At 48.2% G+C, this 15334-nt stretch overlaps 1 protein-coding gene across 1 annotated transcript in view; it reads left to right on the forward strand.

Annotated features, from left to right (window-relative positions):
• Positions 1 to 14235, forward strand: part of LOC116372023 (anoctamin-1) — a 145616-nt gene extending 131381 nt beyond the window's left edge. Inside the window, exons 24-26 of the mRNA XM_031821090.1 lie at positions 13216 to 13446; positions 13875 to 13967; positions 14227 to 14235. Of these exons, the coding sequence (XP_031676950.1) occupies positions 13216 to 13446; positions 13875 to 13967; positions 14227 to 14235 (333 nt within the window). The remainder of the gene's footprint in view (positions 1 to 13215; positions 13447 to 13874; positions 13968 to 14226) is intronic.
• The last annotated feature ends 1099 nt before the right edge of the window (positions 14236 to 15334 follow it).

Genomic DNA, 15334 nt, shown 5'->3' on the forward strand with positions numbered 1-15334 from the left:
TGGAGGAATCAGGAAACATATTCCAGTCTGTGACAAACAGTCCCGTGGCTTAGTATCTGCATCTTCTTTATTGACAGAGTCACTGGAGCTTCCTGCTTTAGTTTTTGTTTGTAAGCATGAATCAGGAGGATGGAATTAGGGTCAGATTTGTCAAATGGGTGGCGAGGGAGAACTTTGTATGCGTCTCTGTGTGTGGTGTAAAGGTGGTTTTAGAGGGTTTTTTTTCCCCTCTGGTTGCACATTTAACATGCTGATAGAATTTAGGTAAGACTGATTTCAGTTTTCCTGCATTAAAGTCCCCTGCCACTAGGAGTGACACCTCTGGGTGGGCGTTTTCCTGTTCGCTTATTGCCTTCTATTACTGACTGATTGCAGTCTTAGTGCAAGCTTCCACCTGTGGTGGAAAATAAACCGCCTCAAAAAATCTAGATGATAAACTCTCTTGGCAAATTGTGTGGTCTACAGCTTATCATGATATACTCTACTTCAGGCGAGCAAAATCAAGAGATTTCCTTAGATTTTGTGCACCAACTGTTATTTACAAATGTACACAGATCTCTCCCCCTCGTCTTACCTGGAGTGTGCTGTTCTATCTAGCCGGTGCAGCGTATATCCCGCTAGCTGAATGTTATCCATGTTGACATTCAGCCACGATTCGGTGAAACATAAGATATTACAGTTTTTGATGCCCCGTTGGTAGGATATTCGTGATTGTACCTCGTCTAATTTATTGTCCAATGATTGTACGTTGGCAAGTAATATTGTTGATAAAGGCAGATTTCCCACTCGCTGTCGGCGGATCCTTACCAGGCCAGCCCCCAGGCCTGTGTCCTCTATACCTGCGTCTCTTTCTCTGATGAGGATTTTGGCCTTGTCGGGTGTCTGAAGTACATCCTGTGCGTCCTGCTTGTTGAAGAAAAATCTTTGTCTAATCTGAGGTGAGTCATCGCTGTCCCGATATCCAGAAGCTCTTTTTTGCCGTATGGTGGCAGAAACATTATGTACAAAATGAGTTACAAATAACAGCACAGTTGGTTAGGCGCCCGTAAAACTGCTGCCATTTCTTCCTGCGCCATCTTCTCACTCGTGAGCCCAATTAGCCAAGATCTCAAGGTGTAGCCGATGTGATACGTCCACACTGATGCTGACATGAGGCAGAAAATGTAAACAAACGTTTAAATACATAAAGACTAAACACCAGTCATGTTTGACAAATATAATGTAGGATCATTACCATTAACTTCTAAAGGCTTGATTCTGTTGACATACTCCGGCACCATATGAGCAGAGGCAGTCCCTATTTTGAAAATATTTAACCATAAACCTAATTTTTGAAAACCTGGAGTTTGTCATGTTATGAGGCATGTCCTACCTTGTTTTAAAATAACCTAGCCAAATCAGACCATAGAACTTTTGAGGGAATGATTTGTAGGAACACTTCCTCTGATGCCATTGAAACCGATAGGGGCCTGAGGGCACACAGTGTTTTGTGAAATCTGTGAATGTATTGTAATGTTTTAAAATGGTATAAACTACTAATTTTGCTGGACCCCAGGAAGAGTAGCTGCTGCTTTGGCAGGAACTAATGGGGATCCATAATAAACCCCAAGAAGAGTAGCTGCTGCCTTGGCAGGAACTAATGGGGATCCATAATAAACCCCAGGAAGATTAGCTGCTGCTTTGGCAGGAACTAATGGGGATCCATAATAAACCCCAGGAAGAGTAGCTGCTGCTTTGGCAGGAACTAATGGGGATCCATAATAAACCCCAGGAAGAGTAGCTGCTGCTTTGGCAGGAACTAATGGGGATCCATAATAAACCCCAGGAAGAGTAGCTGCTGCTTTGACAGGAACTAATGGGGATCCATAATAAACCCCAGGAAGAGTAGCTGCTGCTTTGGCAGGAACTAATGGGGATCCATAATAAACCCCAGGAAGAGTAGCTGCTGCCTTGGCAGGAACTAATGGGGATCCATAATAAACCCCAAGAAGAGTAGCTGCTGCTTTGACAGGAACTAATGGGGATCCATAATAAACCCCAGGAAGAGTAGCTGCTGCCTTGGCAGGAACTAATGGGGATCCATAATAAACCCCAAGAAGAGTAGCTGCTGCCTTGACAGGAACTAATGGGGATCCATAATAAACCCCAAGAAGAGTAGCTGCTGCTTTGACAGGAACTAATGGGGATCCATAATAAACCCCAAGAAGAGTAGCTGCTGCTTTGGCAGGAACTAATGGGGATCCATAATAAACCCCAGGAAGAGTAGCTGCTGCCTTGGCAGGAACTAATGGGGATCCATAATAAACCCCAGGAAGAGTAGCTGCTGCTTTGGCAGGAACTAATGGGGATCCATAATAAACCCCAAGAAGAGTAGCTGCTGCTTTGGCAGGAACTAATGGGGATCCATAATAAACCCCAGGAAGAGTAGCTGCTGCCTTGGCAGGAACTAATGGGGATCCATAATACATACAAATACCAGCATTTCTATCATGTTCTATTCATTTCCAAATCAACTTTCTTTCGTTGTCCAGCAGCTAAAGACATTTTCCTGGTTATATCAACAACCCATGATAGTTGTTGTATCTTTAGATCTCCCCTAACAACCCATGATAGTTGTTGTATCTTTAGATCTGCCCTCTTTCTACATTTCTAATGGGGATCTGTAACATGGTTTCTTCCTGCTGCTCTGACCACGAACGGGCTGCTTCTGGACACCGGGCACAACCAAAAGCTATTTGGCAGTGGGGGGGGGGGGGGGGGGGCATAAAATGAGGAACTGTAAAGATACATAAAGCCAGTAGTTGCCTGGTGCTTTACTTTTTTACCAATCAATAAAACTAATCATGGTATATTATTGGGAGGGTCAAATTGACCAGGGCCCGGCTTTGGTTTCCCCAAAGCATCTTAAGGCTAAGTTCGTCATAGAACCATATGTAACCGATGTGAAATGGCTAGTGGTGCACTCTAATAGTGTTTCAATCGATGACGTCACTTGCTCTGAGACCTTGAAGTAGTGGTTCCCCTTGCTCTCCAAGGGCTGCGGCTTTTGTGGAGCGATGGGTAACGATGCTTCGTGGGTGACTGTTGTCTGTGTGCAGAGGGTCCCTGGTTTGAGCCCGGGTATGGGCGAGGGGACGGACTAAAGTTATACTGTTACACACAGGAGCGTCATTTCATGACCCTGCATTAATTCATGACCCTCTGAGTTAATTTGTTGTGGCACAGAGGAGGACAAACCCTTCAGGTATTTGACAGTTTTCCAGAATTTAGCCGGGTCTCCATTACAATCCGCAGGAGCGGTTACACAATAATCAGAGTTAGCCATTCTGATTTGTCTTACACAACAATTCCTCAGTTGCTTAAAAGCTTGCCAGTCCAGGCCTACGCTTGTGTTCCTGGCCTTGACCCAAGCACCATCTCTTGTATGAATAACTTCTCATAATTCCGGAGTGTACCAGGCATTCGATCTACTGTTAACCCTTAATTTCTTGAAGGGAGCATAATTATCCACAAATGTATTGAAGGCTGAAAGAATAAAGGCTGAAAGCTAAATCATGTTCATGGATAGCAGAGATATAATCAAGATCACTAAAATAAAGATCATGTAAAAAAGCTTGTTGACTGAAGATTTTAAAGTTCCTTTTTGTTACGCCACGAGGCTCCGATTTTGGTATTATCACATCTCTAACACAAACACCTGGGCAATGGTCACTAATATAGGCTTAGTCACCTGCTGGAATAGGTTTAGATTATTACACAGCTTTTAGATTGTCTGCATTTCCCAATTTATGTCACCCAGGATAATAAGTTGAGTTCAAACGAAATGGGTAAACAATTACAACTGACAACAACCCTGGCAGTATAAACAACAGTTGGACAATAATGCTTAGAAAGGATGGGAGGTATTACCTCAGCAGTTTATAACTTATATTATGCAGCCTTTATTTAACTAGACGAGTCAGAAATTCTTATTTTACAATGATGGCTTCAGCCTGGCCAAACCCTAACCCAGACGATGCTGGACCAATTGTGCACCTCCCTATGGGAATCTCGATCACGTCCGGGTTGTAATACAGCCCAGGATCGAACCAGGGTCTGTAGTGAAGCTTTTAGCACTGAGATGCAGTGCCTTAGACCTCTACGCCACTCAGGAGCGGTGCTTGGACTGTCTCTTAGTCATTATCTTAACGCGGCCTTGAAATCTGAAGAGAGGCTCCAGGCTCCTAGATGGTTCGAGTGGAGTCCATCTCTGTAGAGTATCTTTTGCTTCCAATAAGTGTCGCAATTCTCAAAAGTTATGCAGACAGAGTGGCAGTAGTCTTTAAGCCAGATGTGATGTGCTAAGAGGCTGGTGAACATTCTGCAGCCTGGGGAACATTCTGCAGCCTGGGGAACATTCTGCAGCCATGTCAACATTCTGCAGCCTGGGGAACATTCTGCAGCCTGGGGAACATTCTGCAGCCTGGGGAACATTCTGCAGCCTGGGGAACATTCTGCAGCCTGGGTAACATTCTGCAGCCTGGGGAACATTCTGCAGCCATGTCAACATTCTGCAGCCTGGTGAACATTCTGCAGCCTGGGGAACATTCTGCAGCCATGTCAACATTCTGCAGCCTGGGGAACATTCTGCAGCCATGTCAACATTCTGCAGCCATGTCAACATTCTGCAGCCATGTCAACATTCTGCAGCCTGGGGAACATTCTGCAGCCATGTCAACATTCTGCAGCCTGGGGAACATTCTGCAGCCTGGGGAACATTCTGCAGCCTAGGGAACATTCTGCAGCCATGTCAACATTCTGCAGCCATGTCAACATTCTGCAGCCATGTCAACATTCTGCAGCCTGGTGAACATTCTGCAGCCTGGTGAACATTCTGCAGCCTGGGGAACATTCTGCAGCCATGTCAACATTCTGCAGCCTGGGGAACATTCTGCAGCCATGTCAACATTCTGCAGCCATGTCAACATTCTGCAGCCTGGGGAACATTCTGCAGCCTGGGGAACATTCTGCAGCCTGGGGAACATTCTGCAGCCTGGGGAACATTCTGCAGCCTGGTGAACATTCTGCAGCCTGGTGAACATTCTGCAGCCTGGGGAACATTCTGCAGCCATGTCAACATTCTGCAGCCTGGGGAACATTCTGCAGCCTGGGGAACATTCTGCAGCCTGGGGAACATTCTGCAGCCTGGGGAACATTCTGCAGCCTGGGGAACATTCTGCAGCCATGTCAACATTCTGCAGCCATGTCAACATTCTGCAGCCTGGGGAACATTCTGCAGCCTGGGGAACATTCTGCAGCCTGGGGAACATTCTGCAGCCATGTCAATGCGGGTGAACTTCTGCAGCCTGTGAACATTCTGCAGCCATGTCAACATTCTGCAGCCATGGGCAACATTCTGCAGCCTGGGGAACATTCTGCAGCCTGGGGAACATTCTGCAGCCTGGGGAACATTCTGCAGCCTGGGGAACATTCTGCAGCCTGGGGAACATTCTGCAGCCTGGGGAACATTCTGCAGCCTGGTGAACATTCTGCAGCCATGTCAACATTCTGCAGCCTGGGGAACATTCTGCAGCCTGGGGAACATTCTGCAGCCTGGGGAACATTCTGCAGCCATGTCAACATTCTGCAGCCATGTCAACATTCTGCAGCCATGTCAACATTCTGCAGCCTGGGGAACATTCTGCAGCCTGGGGAACATTCTGCAGCCTGGGGAACATTCTGCAGCCTGGGGAACATTCTGCAGCCTGGGGAACATTCTGCAGCCTGGGGAACATTCTGCAGCCTGGGGAACATTCTGCAGCCTGGGGAACATTCTGCAGCCATGTCAACATTCTGCAGCCATGTCAACATTCTGCAGCCATGTCAACATTCTGCAGCCATGTCAACATTCTGCAGCCATGTCAACATTCTGCAGCCATGTCAACATTCTGCAGCCATGTCAACATTCTGCAGCCTGGGGAACATTCTGCAGCCTGGGGAACATTCTGCAGCCTGGGGAACATTCTGCAGCCTGGGGAACATTCTGCAGCCTGGGGAACATTCTGCAGCCTGGGGAACATTCTGCAGCCTGGGGAACATTCTGCAGCCATGTCAACATTCTGCAGCCATGTCAACATTCTGCAGCCATGTCAACATTCTGCAGCCTGGGGAACATTCTGCAGCCTGGGGAACATTCTGCAGCCTGGGGAACATTCTGCAGCCTGGGGAACATTCTGCAGCCTGGGGCACATTCTGCAGCCTGGGAACATTCTGCAGCCTGGGGAACATTCTGCAGCCATGTCAACATTCTGCAGCCATGTCAACATTCTGCAGCCTGGGGAACATTCTGCAGCCTGGGGAACATTCTGCAGCCTGGGGAACATTCTGCAGCCATGTCAACATTCTGCAGCCTGGGGAACATTCTGCAGCCTGGGAACATTCTGCAGCCTGGGGAACATTCTGCCAGCCTGGGGAACATTCTGCAGCCTGGGGAACATTCTGCAGCCATGTCAACATTCTGCAGCCATGTCAACATTCTGCAGCCATATCAACATTCTGCAGCCATGTCAACATTCTGCAGCCATGTCAACATTCTGCAGCCTGGGGAACATTCTGCAGCCTGGGGAACATTCTGCAGCCATGTCAACATTCTGCAGCCTGGGGAACATTCTGCAGCCTGGTGAACATTCTGCAGCCTGGGGAACATTCTGCAGCCATGTCAACATTCTGCAGCCTGGGGAACATTCTGCAGCCATGTCAACATTCTGCAGCCATGTCAACATTCTGCAGCCTGGGGAACATTCTGCAGCCATGTCAACATTCTGCAGCCTGGGGAACATTCTGCAGCCTGGGGAACATTCTGCAGCCATGTCAACATTCTGCAGCCATGTCAACATTCTGCAGCCATGTCAACATTCTGCAGCCTGGTGAACATTCTGCAGCCTGGTGAACATTCTGCAGCCTGGGGAACATTCTGCAGCCATGTCAACATTCTGCAGCCTGGGGAACATTCTGCAGCCATGTCAACATTCTGCAGCCATGTCAACATTCTGCAGCCTGGGGAACATTCTGCAGCCTGGGGAACATTCTGCAGCCTGGGGAACATTCTGCAGCCTGGTGAACATTCTGCAGCCTGGGGAACATTCTGCAGCCATGTGAACATTCTGCAGCCATGTCAACATTCTGCAGCCTGGGGAACATTCTGCAGCCTGGGGAACATTCTGCAGCCTGGGGAACATTCTGCAGCCTGGGGAACATTCTGCAGCCTGGGGAACATTCTGCAGCCATGTCAACATTCTGCAGCCATGTCAACATTCTGCAGCCTGGGGAACATTCTGCAGCCTGGGGAACATTCTGCAGCCTGGGGAACATTCTGCAGCCTGGGGAACATTCTGCAGCCTGGGGAACATTCTGCAGCCTGGGGAACATTCTGCAGCCTGGTGAACATTCTGCAGCCATGTCAACATTCTGCAGCCTGGGGAACATTCTGCAGCCTGGGGAACATTCTGCAGCCTGGGGAACATTCTGCAGCCATGTCAACATTCTGCAGCCATGTCAACATTCTGCAGCCATGTCAACATTCTGCAGCCTGGGGAACATTCTGCAGCCTGGGGAACATTCTGCAGCCTGGGGAACATTCTGCAGCCTGGGGAACATTCTGCAGCCTGGGGAACATTCTGCAGCCATGTCAACATTCTGCAGCCATGTCAACATTCTGCAGCCATGTCAACATTCTGCAGCCATGTCAACATTCTGCAGCCATGTCAACATTCTGCAGCCATGTCAACATTCTGCAGCCATGTCAACATTCTGCAGCCTGGGGAACATTCTGCAGCCTGGGGAACATTCTGCAGCCTGGGGAACATTCTGCAGCCTGGGGAACATTCTGCAGCCTGGGGAACATTCTGCAGCCTGGGGAACATTCTGCAGCCATGTCAACATTCTGCAGCCATGTCAACATTCTGCAGCCATGTCAACATTCTGCAGCCATGTCAACATTCTGCAGCCATGTCAACATTCTGCAGCCATGTCAACATTCTGCAGCCATGTCAACATTCTGCAGCCATGTCAACATTCTGCAGCCTGGGGAACATTCTGCAGCCTGGGGAACATTCTGCAGCCTGGGGAACATTCTGCAGCCTGGGGCACATTCTGCAGCCTGGGGCACATTCTGCAGCCTGGGGAACATTCTGCAGCCATGTCAACATTCTGCAGCCATGTCAACATTCTGCAGCCATGTCAACATTCTGCAGCCATGTCAACATTCTGCAGCCTGGGGAACATTCTGCAGCCATGTGAACATTCTGCAGCCATGTCAACATTCTGCAGCCATGTCAACATTCTGCAGCCATGTCAACATTCTGCAGCCATGTCAACATTCTGCAGCCTGGGGAACATTCTGCAGCCTGGGGAACATTCTGCAGCCTGGGGAACATTCTGCAGCCTGGGGAACATTCTGCAGCCATGTCAACATTCTGCAGCCATGTCAACATTCTGCAGCCATGTCAACATTCTGCAGCCTGGGGAACATTCTGCAGCCTGGGGAACATTCTGCAGCCTGGGGAACATTCTGCAGCCTGGGGAACATTCTGCAGCCATGTCAACATTCTGCAGCCTGGTGAACATTCTGCAGCCATGTCAACATTCTGCAGCCATGTCAACATTCTGCAGCCTGGGGAACATTCTGCAGCCTGGGGAACATTCTGCAGCCTGGGGAACATTCTGCAGCCTGGGGAACATTCTGCAGCCTGGGGAACATTCTGCAGCCTGGGGAACATTCTGCAGCCTGGTGAACATTCTGCAGCCATGTCAACATTCTGCAGCCTGGGGAACATTCTGCAGCCTGGGGAACATTCTGCAGCCTGGGGAACATTCTGCAGCCATGTCAACATTCTGCAGCCATGTCAACATTCTGCAGCCATGTCAACATTCTGCAGCCTGGGGAACATTCTGCAGCCTGGGGAACATTCTGCAGCCTGGGGAACATTCTGCAGCCTGGGGAACATTCTGCAGCCTGGGGAACATTCTGCAGCCTGGGGAACATTCTGCAGCCATGTCAACATTCTGCAGCCATATCAACATTCTGCAGCCATGTCAACATTCTGCAGCCATGTCAACATTCTGCAGCCTGGGGAACATTCTGCAGCCTGGGGAACATTCTGCAGCCTGGGGAACATTCTGCAGCCTGGGGAACATTCTGCAGCCTGGGGAACATTCTGCAGCCATGTCAACATTCTGCAGCCATGTCAACATTCTGCAGCCTGGGGAACATTCTGCAGCCTGGGGAACATTCTGCAGCCTGGGGAACATTCTGCAGCCATGTCAACATTCTGCAGCCTGGGGAACATTCTGCAGCCTGGGGAACATTCTGCAGCCTGGGGAACATTCTGCAGCCTGGGGAACATTCTGCAGCCTGGGGAACATTCTGCAGCGCCTGGGGGAACATTCTGCAGCCATGTCAACATTCTGCAGCCATATCAACATTCTGCAGCCATGTCAACATTCTGCAGCCATGTCAACATTCTGCAGCCATGTCAACATTCTGCAGCCTGGCGAACATTCTGCAGCCTGGGGAACATTCTGCAGCCTGGGGAACATTCTGCAGCCTGGGGAACATTCTGCAGCCTGGGGAACATTCTGCAGCCTGGGGAACATTCTGCAGCCTGGGGAACATTCTGCAGCCATGTCAACATTCTGCAGCCATGTCAACATTCTGCAGCCATGTCAACATTCTGCAGCCTGGGGAACATTCTGCAGCCTGGGGAACATTCTGCAGCCTGGTGAACATTCTGCAGCCATGTCAACATTCTGCAGCCTGGGGAACATTCTGCAGCCATGTCAACATTCTGCAGCCTGGGGAACATTCTGCAGCCATGTCAACATTCTGCAGCCATGTCAACATTCTGCAGCCTGGGGAACATTCTGCAGCCATGTCAACATTCTGCAGCCTGGGGAACATTCTGCAGCCATGTCAACATTCTGCAGCCTGGGGAACATTCTGCAGCCATGTCAACATTCTGCAGCCATGTCAACATTCTGCAGCCATGTCAACATTCTGCAGCCATGTCAACATTCTGCAGCCATGTCAACATTCTGCAGCCTGGGCAACATTCTGCAGCCATGTCAACATTCTGCAGCCTGGGGAACATTCTGCAGCCATGTCAACATTCTGCAGCCTGGGCAACATTCTGCAGCCATGTCAACATTCTGCAGCCTGGGCAACATTCTGCAGCCTCACAGAAGGTTCACTAGGCTCTTAGAACTTAATATCTCTCTTAAAGCTCAGTGACGGCACGGGGCCAGAGATAACCGGCTGCTTTTCAGACCCTTTTAGGGTGTTGCTCATCCTAGATCCTGATCCAGCCAGACATCATCCTCAAATCATCCTGTAAATGGATCAACCAGATAATCCCCCAAATATTTAGTGCCAAATTTTTTTATTTTTTTATTTCACCTTTATTTAACCAGGTAGGCTAGTTGAGAACAAGTTCTCATTTGCAACTGCGACCTGGCCAAGATAAAGCATAGCAGTGTGAGCATACAACAAAGAGTTACACATGGAGTAAACAATTAACAAGTCAATAACACAGTAGAAAACAAAGGGGGGGTCTATATACAATGTGTGCAAAAGGCATGAGGAGGTAGGCAAATAATTACAATTTTGCAGATTAACACTGGAGTGATAAATGATCAGATGGTCATGTACAGGTAGAGATATTGGTGTGCAGAAGAGCAGAAAAGTAAATAAATAAAAACAGTATGGGGATGAGGTAGGTGAAAAGGGTGGGCTATTTACAGCTGTGTACAGCTATGTACAGCTGCAGCGATCGGTTAGCTGCTCAGATAGCTGATGTTTGAAGTTGGTGAGGGAGATAAAAGTCTCCAACTTCAGTGATTTTTGCAATTCGTTCCAGTCACAGGCAGCAGAGTACTGGAACGAAAGGCGGCCAAATGAGGTGTTGGCTTTAGGGATGATCAGTGAGATACACCTGCTGGAGCGCGTGCTACGGATGGGTGTTGCCATCGTGACCAGTGAGCTGAGATAAGGCAGAGCTTTACCTAGCATGGACTTGTAGATGACCTGGAGCCAGTGGGTCTGGCGACGAATATGTAGCGAGGGCCAGCCGACTAGAGCATACAAGTCGCAGTGGTGGGTGGTATAAGGTGCTTTAGTGACAAAACGGATGGCACTGTGATAGACTGCATCCAGTTTGCTGAGTAGAGTGTTGGAAGCCATTTTGTAGATGACATCGCCGAAGTCGAGGATCGGTAGGATAGTCAGTTTTACTAGGGTAAGCTTGGCGGCGTGAGTGAAGGAGGCTTTGTTGCGGAATAGAAAGCCGACTCTTGATTTGATTTTCGATTGGAGATGTTTGATATGAGTCTGGAAGGAGAGTTTGCAGTCTAGCCAGACACCTAGGTACTTATAGACGTCCACATATTCTAGGTCGGAACCATCCAGGGTGGTGATGGGTGGTGATGCTAGTCGGGCATTATCTCTCTGTCTCTATGTCTCTCTGTTTGATGTGATGAGATAATGTCCTCTGTAATATGTCTCTCTGTTTGACGTGATGAGATAATGTCCTCTGTAATGTCTGTTTGACGTGATGAGATAATGTCCTCTGTAATGTCTGTTTGACGTGATGAGATAATGTCCTCTGTAATGTCTGTTTGACGTGATGAGATAATGTCCTCTGTAATGTGTCTCTCTGTTTGATGTGATGAGATAATGTCCTCTGTAATATGTCTCTCTGTTTGACGTGATGAGATAATGTCCTCTGTAATGTCTCTGTTTGACGTGATGAGATAATGTCCTCTGTAATGTCTCTGTTTGACGTGATGAGATAATGTCCTCTGTAATGTCTCTGTTTGACGTGATGAGATAATGTCCTCTAATGTCTCTGTTTGACGTGATGAGATAATGTGTAGTAATGGAGACTGGAGTGATATTCAATAATAATGTTGGCTTTGTTTGATGCGGATTGTTCTGCTGCTGTAAACCTTAAAACAACAGTGTGTGATCTCACGGCTGTAAGCCCTGGCAGTTTAATATAGAGCAGATTTATATGATCATATCAGGGAGAGACCATAAGACACTATCTGCCTTCAGGGACCAGCTTCTCCCTGGGAACCACCTCCACACACCACACACACACATGTATGTGTGTGTATATAGCCTGTTAGCGTGTATCTTGATAGCGTTTAAACCTGTTAGCATGTGGCCTGTGTGTAGGTGGTTCCCAGGGAGACTAACACGGCTGACAGGCTACATGCTAACAGGCTTAAATGCTATCAGGATACATGCTAGCAGGCTATATATATATATACACACACACACACACACACACACACACACACACACGACCCCTGACAGAACCCATCTGGATTCTCTGGAGTTTTCATTATGACCGAGGTTGTCATGGAGATGATGTAACTGTCACTGTAAACAGTATACAGGCTAAATGCTAAACATGCAACATGTCAAACAGGCAACATGCTGACAGGCTACCTCGTTTTTCTACTTACCCAGAGTCCTATGAACTCATGGATACCATTTTTATTTCTCTGCATGCAGTTTGGAGGTCATTGAAGTTAGCATCTCGTTAGCTTAGCACAATTGCTGGAAGTCTCCTCTCAAAAGCAGGGAAATGGACCATCTAACTACTCCAAAGCTGGGTGTTTGGTCATTTATAGTCTTACAAAGCTATACATAGTAATCAATATTTTATAAATATTTTATATCCACTTCCTCATTCTGTCCCGAGGCTCGCGAGTGGCACAGCGATCTAAGGAACTGCATCTCAGTGCTAGAGGCGTCACTACAGATCCTGGTTTGATTCCAGGTTGTATCACAAGCGGCCATGATTGGGAGTCCCATAGGACAATTAGCCCAGTGTCGTTAGGGTTTGGCCAGGGTAGGCCGGCATACCTAGTTAACTTACCTAGTTAAAGTCGCCTAAAGATGTATAGAGATTACAACGTGTCTGTCTCATTATGGTATAGAGATCACAATGTGTCTGTCTCATTATGGTATAGAGATCACAACGTGTCTGTCTCATTATGGTATAGAGATTACAACGTGTCTGTCTCATTGTGTGCCATTGAGACATACAGTTTTGCGATCATGCTGAGACATAAAAATGGTATCAATGAGTTAGTCTGATTCTAGGTGAGTAGAAAAAGCTCCTAAATGTCAACCTCACAGTCTCCCTTTATTGTGCTCTCTCTCCCTGTCAGGCGTTTGTGATCTCGTTTACCTCAGACTTCATTCCCAGGCTGGTGTACCAGTACATGTACAGTCAGACAGGCACCATGCACGGCTTCATAGACCACACCCTCTCTCACTTCAACGTGTCCAACTTCAGACCCGGCAACGCCCCCACCTCCTCATACCTCCCTGAGACCACCGTCTGCAGGTTAGTGCCACATACACCCAGTCTTTCATTGAAGCCTCTGTGCAGAGCGCTGGTAGTCAGAGGATTGTTTTCCATTTATTTTTCAAGGTTTGGACGTTTGGACGTTAGTACGGTGGGCCCCGATTGGTGTCACCTCGTTAGTACGGTGGGCCCCGATTGGTGTCACCTCGTTAGTACGGTGGGCCCCGATTGGTGTCACCTCGTTAGTACGGTGGGCCCCGATTGGTGTCACCTCGTTAGTACGGTGGGCGCACCGATTGGTGTCACCTCGTTAGTACGGTGGGCCCCGATTGGTGTCACCTCGTTAGCACGTTAGTACGGTGGGCGCACCAATTGGTGTCACCTCGTTAGTACGGTGGGCGCACCGATTGGTGTCACCTCGTTAGTACGGTGGGCGCACCGATTGGTGTCACCTCGTTAGTACGGTGGGCGCACCGATTGGTGTTAGTACGGTGTGTTTTACCTGTGATGTTTAACGAGTGGCTGGCCCAGATGATGTTTAACGAGTGGCTGGCCCAGATGATGTTTAACGAGTGGCTGGCCCAGATGATGTTTAACGAGTGGCTGGCCCAGGTGATGTTTAACGAGTGGCTGGCCCAGGTGATGTTTAACGAGTGGCTGGCCCAGGTGATGTTTAAAGAGTGGCTGGCCCAGGTGATGTTTAAAGAGTGGCTGGCCCAGGTGATGTTTAAAGAGTGGCTGGCCCAGGTGATGTTTAAAGAGTGGCTGGCCCAGGTGATGTTTAAAGAGTGGCTGGCCCAGATGATGTTTAAAGAGTGGCTGGCCCAGTGCCCCAGTTGTCTTGATTGATGTGGAGGGTCAACACCTTTAGTTGTCTTGAGAGATGTGGAGGGTCAACACCTTTAGTTGTCTTGAGAGATGTGGAGGGTCAACACCTTTAGTTGTCTTGAGAGATGTGGAGGGTCAACACCTTTAGTTGTCTTGAGATGTGGAGGGTCAACACCTTTAGTTGTCTTGAGAGATGTGGAGGGTCAACTCCTTTAGTTGTCTTGAGAGATGTGGAGGGTCAACACCTTTAGTTGTCTTGAGAGATGTGGAGGGTCAACTCCTTTTGTTGTCTTGAGAGATGTGGAGGGTCAACACCTTTAGTTGTCTTGATAGATGTGGAGGGTCAACTCCTTTAGTTGTCTTGAGAGATGTGGAGGGTCAACTCCTTTAGTTGTCTTGAGAGATGTGGAGGGTCAACACCTTTAGTTGTCTTGATAGATGTGGAGGGTCAACTCCTTTAGTTGTCTTGAGAGATGTGGAGGGTCAACTCCTTTAGTTGTCTTGAGAGATGTGGAGGGTCAACACCTTTAGTTGTCTTGAGAGATGTGGAGGGTCAACTCCTTTAGTTGTCTTGAGAGATGTGGAGGGTCAACTCCTTTAGTTGTCTTGATAGATGTGGAGGGTCAACTCCTTTAGTTGTCTTGATAGATGTGGAGGGTCAACACCTTTAGTTGTCTTGATAGATGTGGAGGGTCAACTCCTTTAGTTGTCTTGAGAGATTTTGGTTTTCTTCCTCTCTAAGTACCTCTCTCTCCTGCTACCCCTCTCTATCCTGCTACCCCTCTCTCTCCTGCCACCCCTCTCTCTAGTCATCAGTGTTGTTGGTCCAGTTAACAGTGTCTGTCCTACAGCAATGTTCCAACTCTCTGGCTTTAAATCATTAGCTAAATGGCATAACCCTAACCCTGCAGGTCTGTTAGGAACTCTGTTACATAACTGTAGAGGCAGAACCCTACAGCCCTGTTGGTGTTAAAATCCTTCTAACCCAACACAGAGGGTGTTACTGTCTGTCTGACTGGGACCCTCCAGGTCTGTTGGGGATTCTGTTACGTAACAGTACTGTAGAGACGGTCTGTTTAAAACACACGCCACTTTAAGACTATAGGAATGTCCCTCCAGTGTTAAAGCATGACTAATGAGCCATTCCCAGA

This window comes from Oncorhynchus kisutch, unplaced genomic scaffold (assembly GCF_002021735.2).
Source record: "Oncorhynchus kisutch isolate 150728-3 unplaced genomic scaffold, Okis_V2 scaffold3846, whole genome shotgun sequence".
NCBI lineage: Eukaryota > Metazoa > Chordata > Actinopteri > Salmoniformes > Salmonidae > Oncorhynchus > Oncorhynchus kisutch.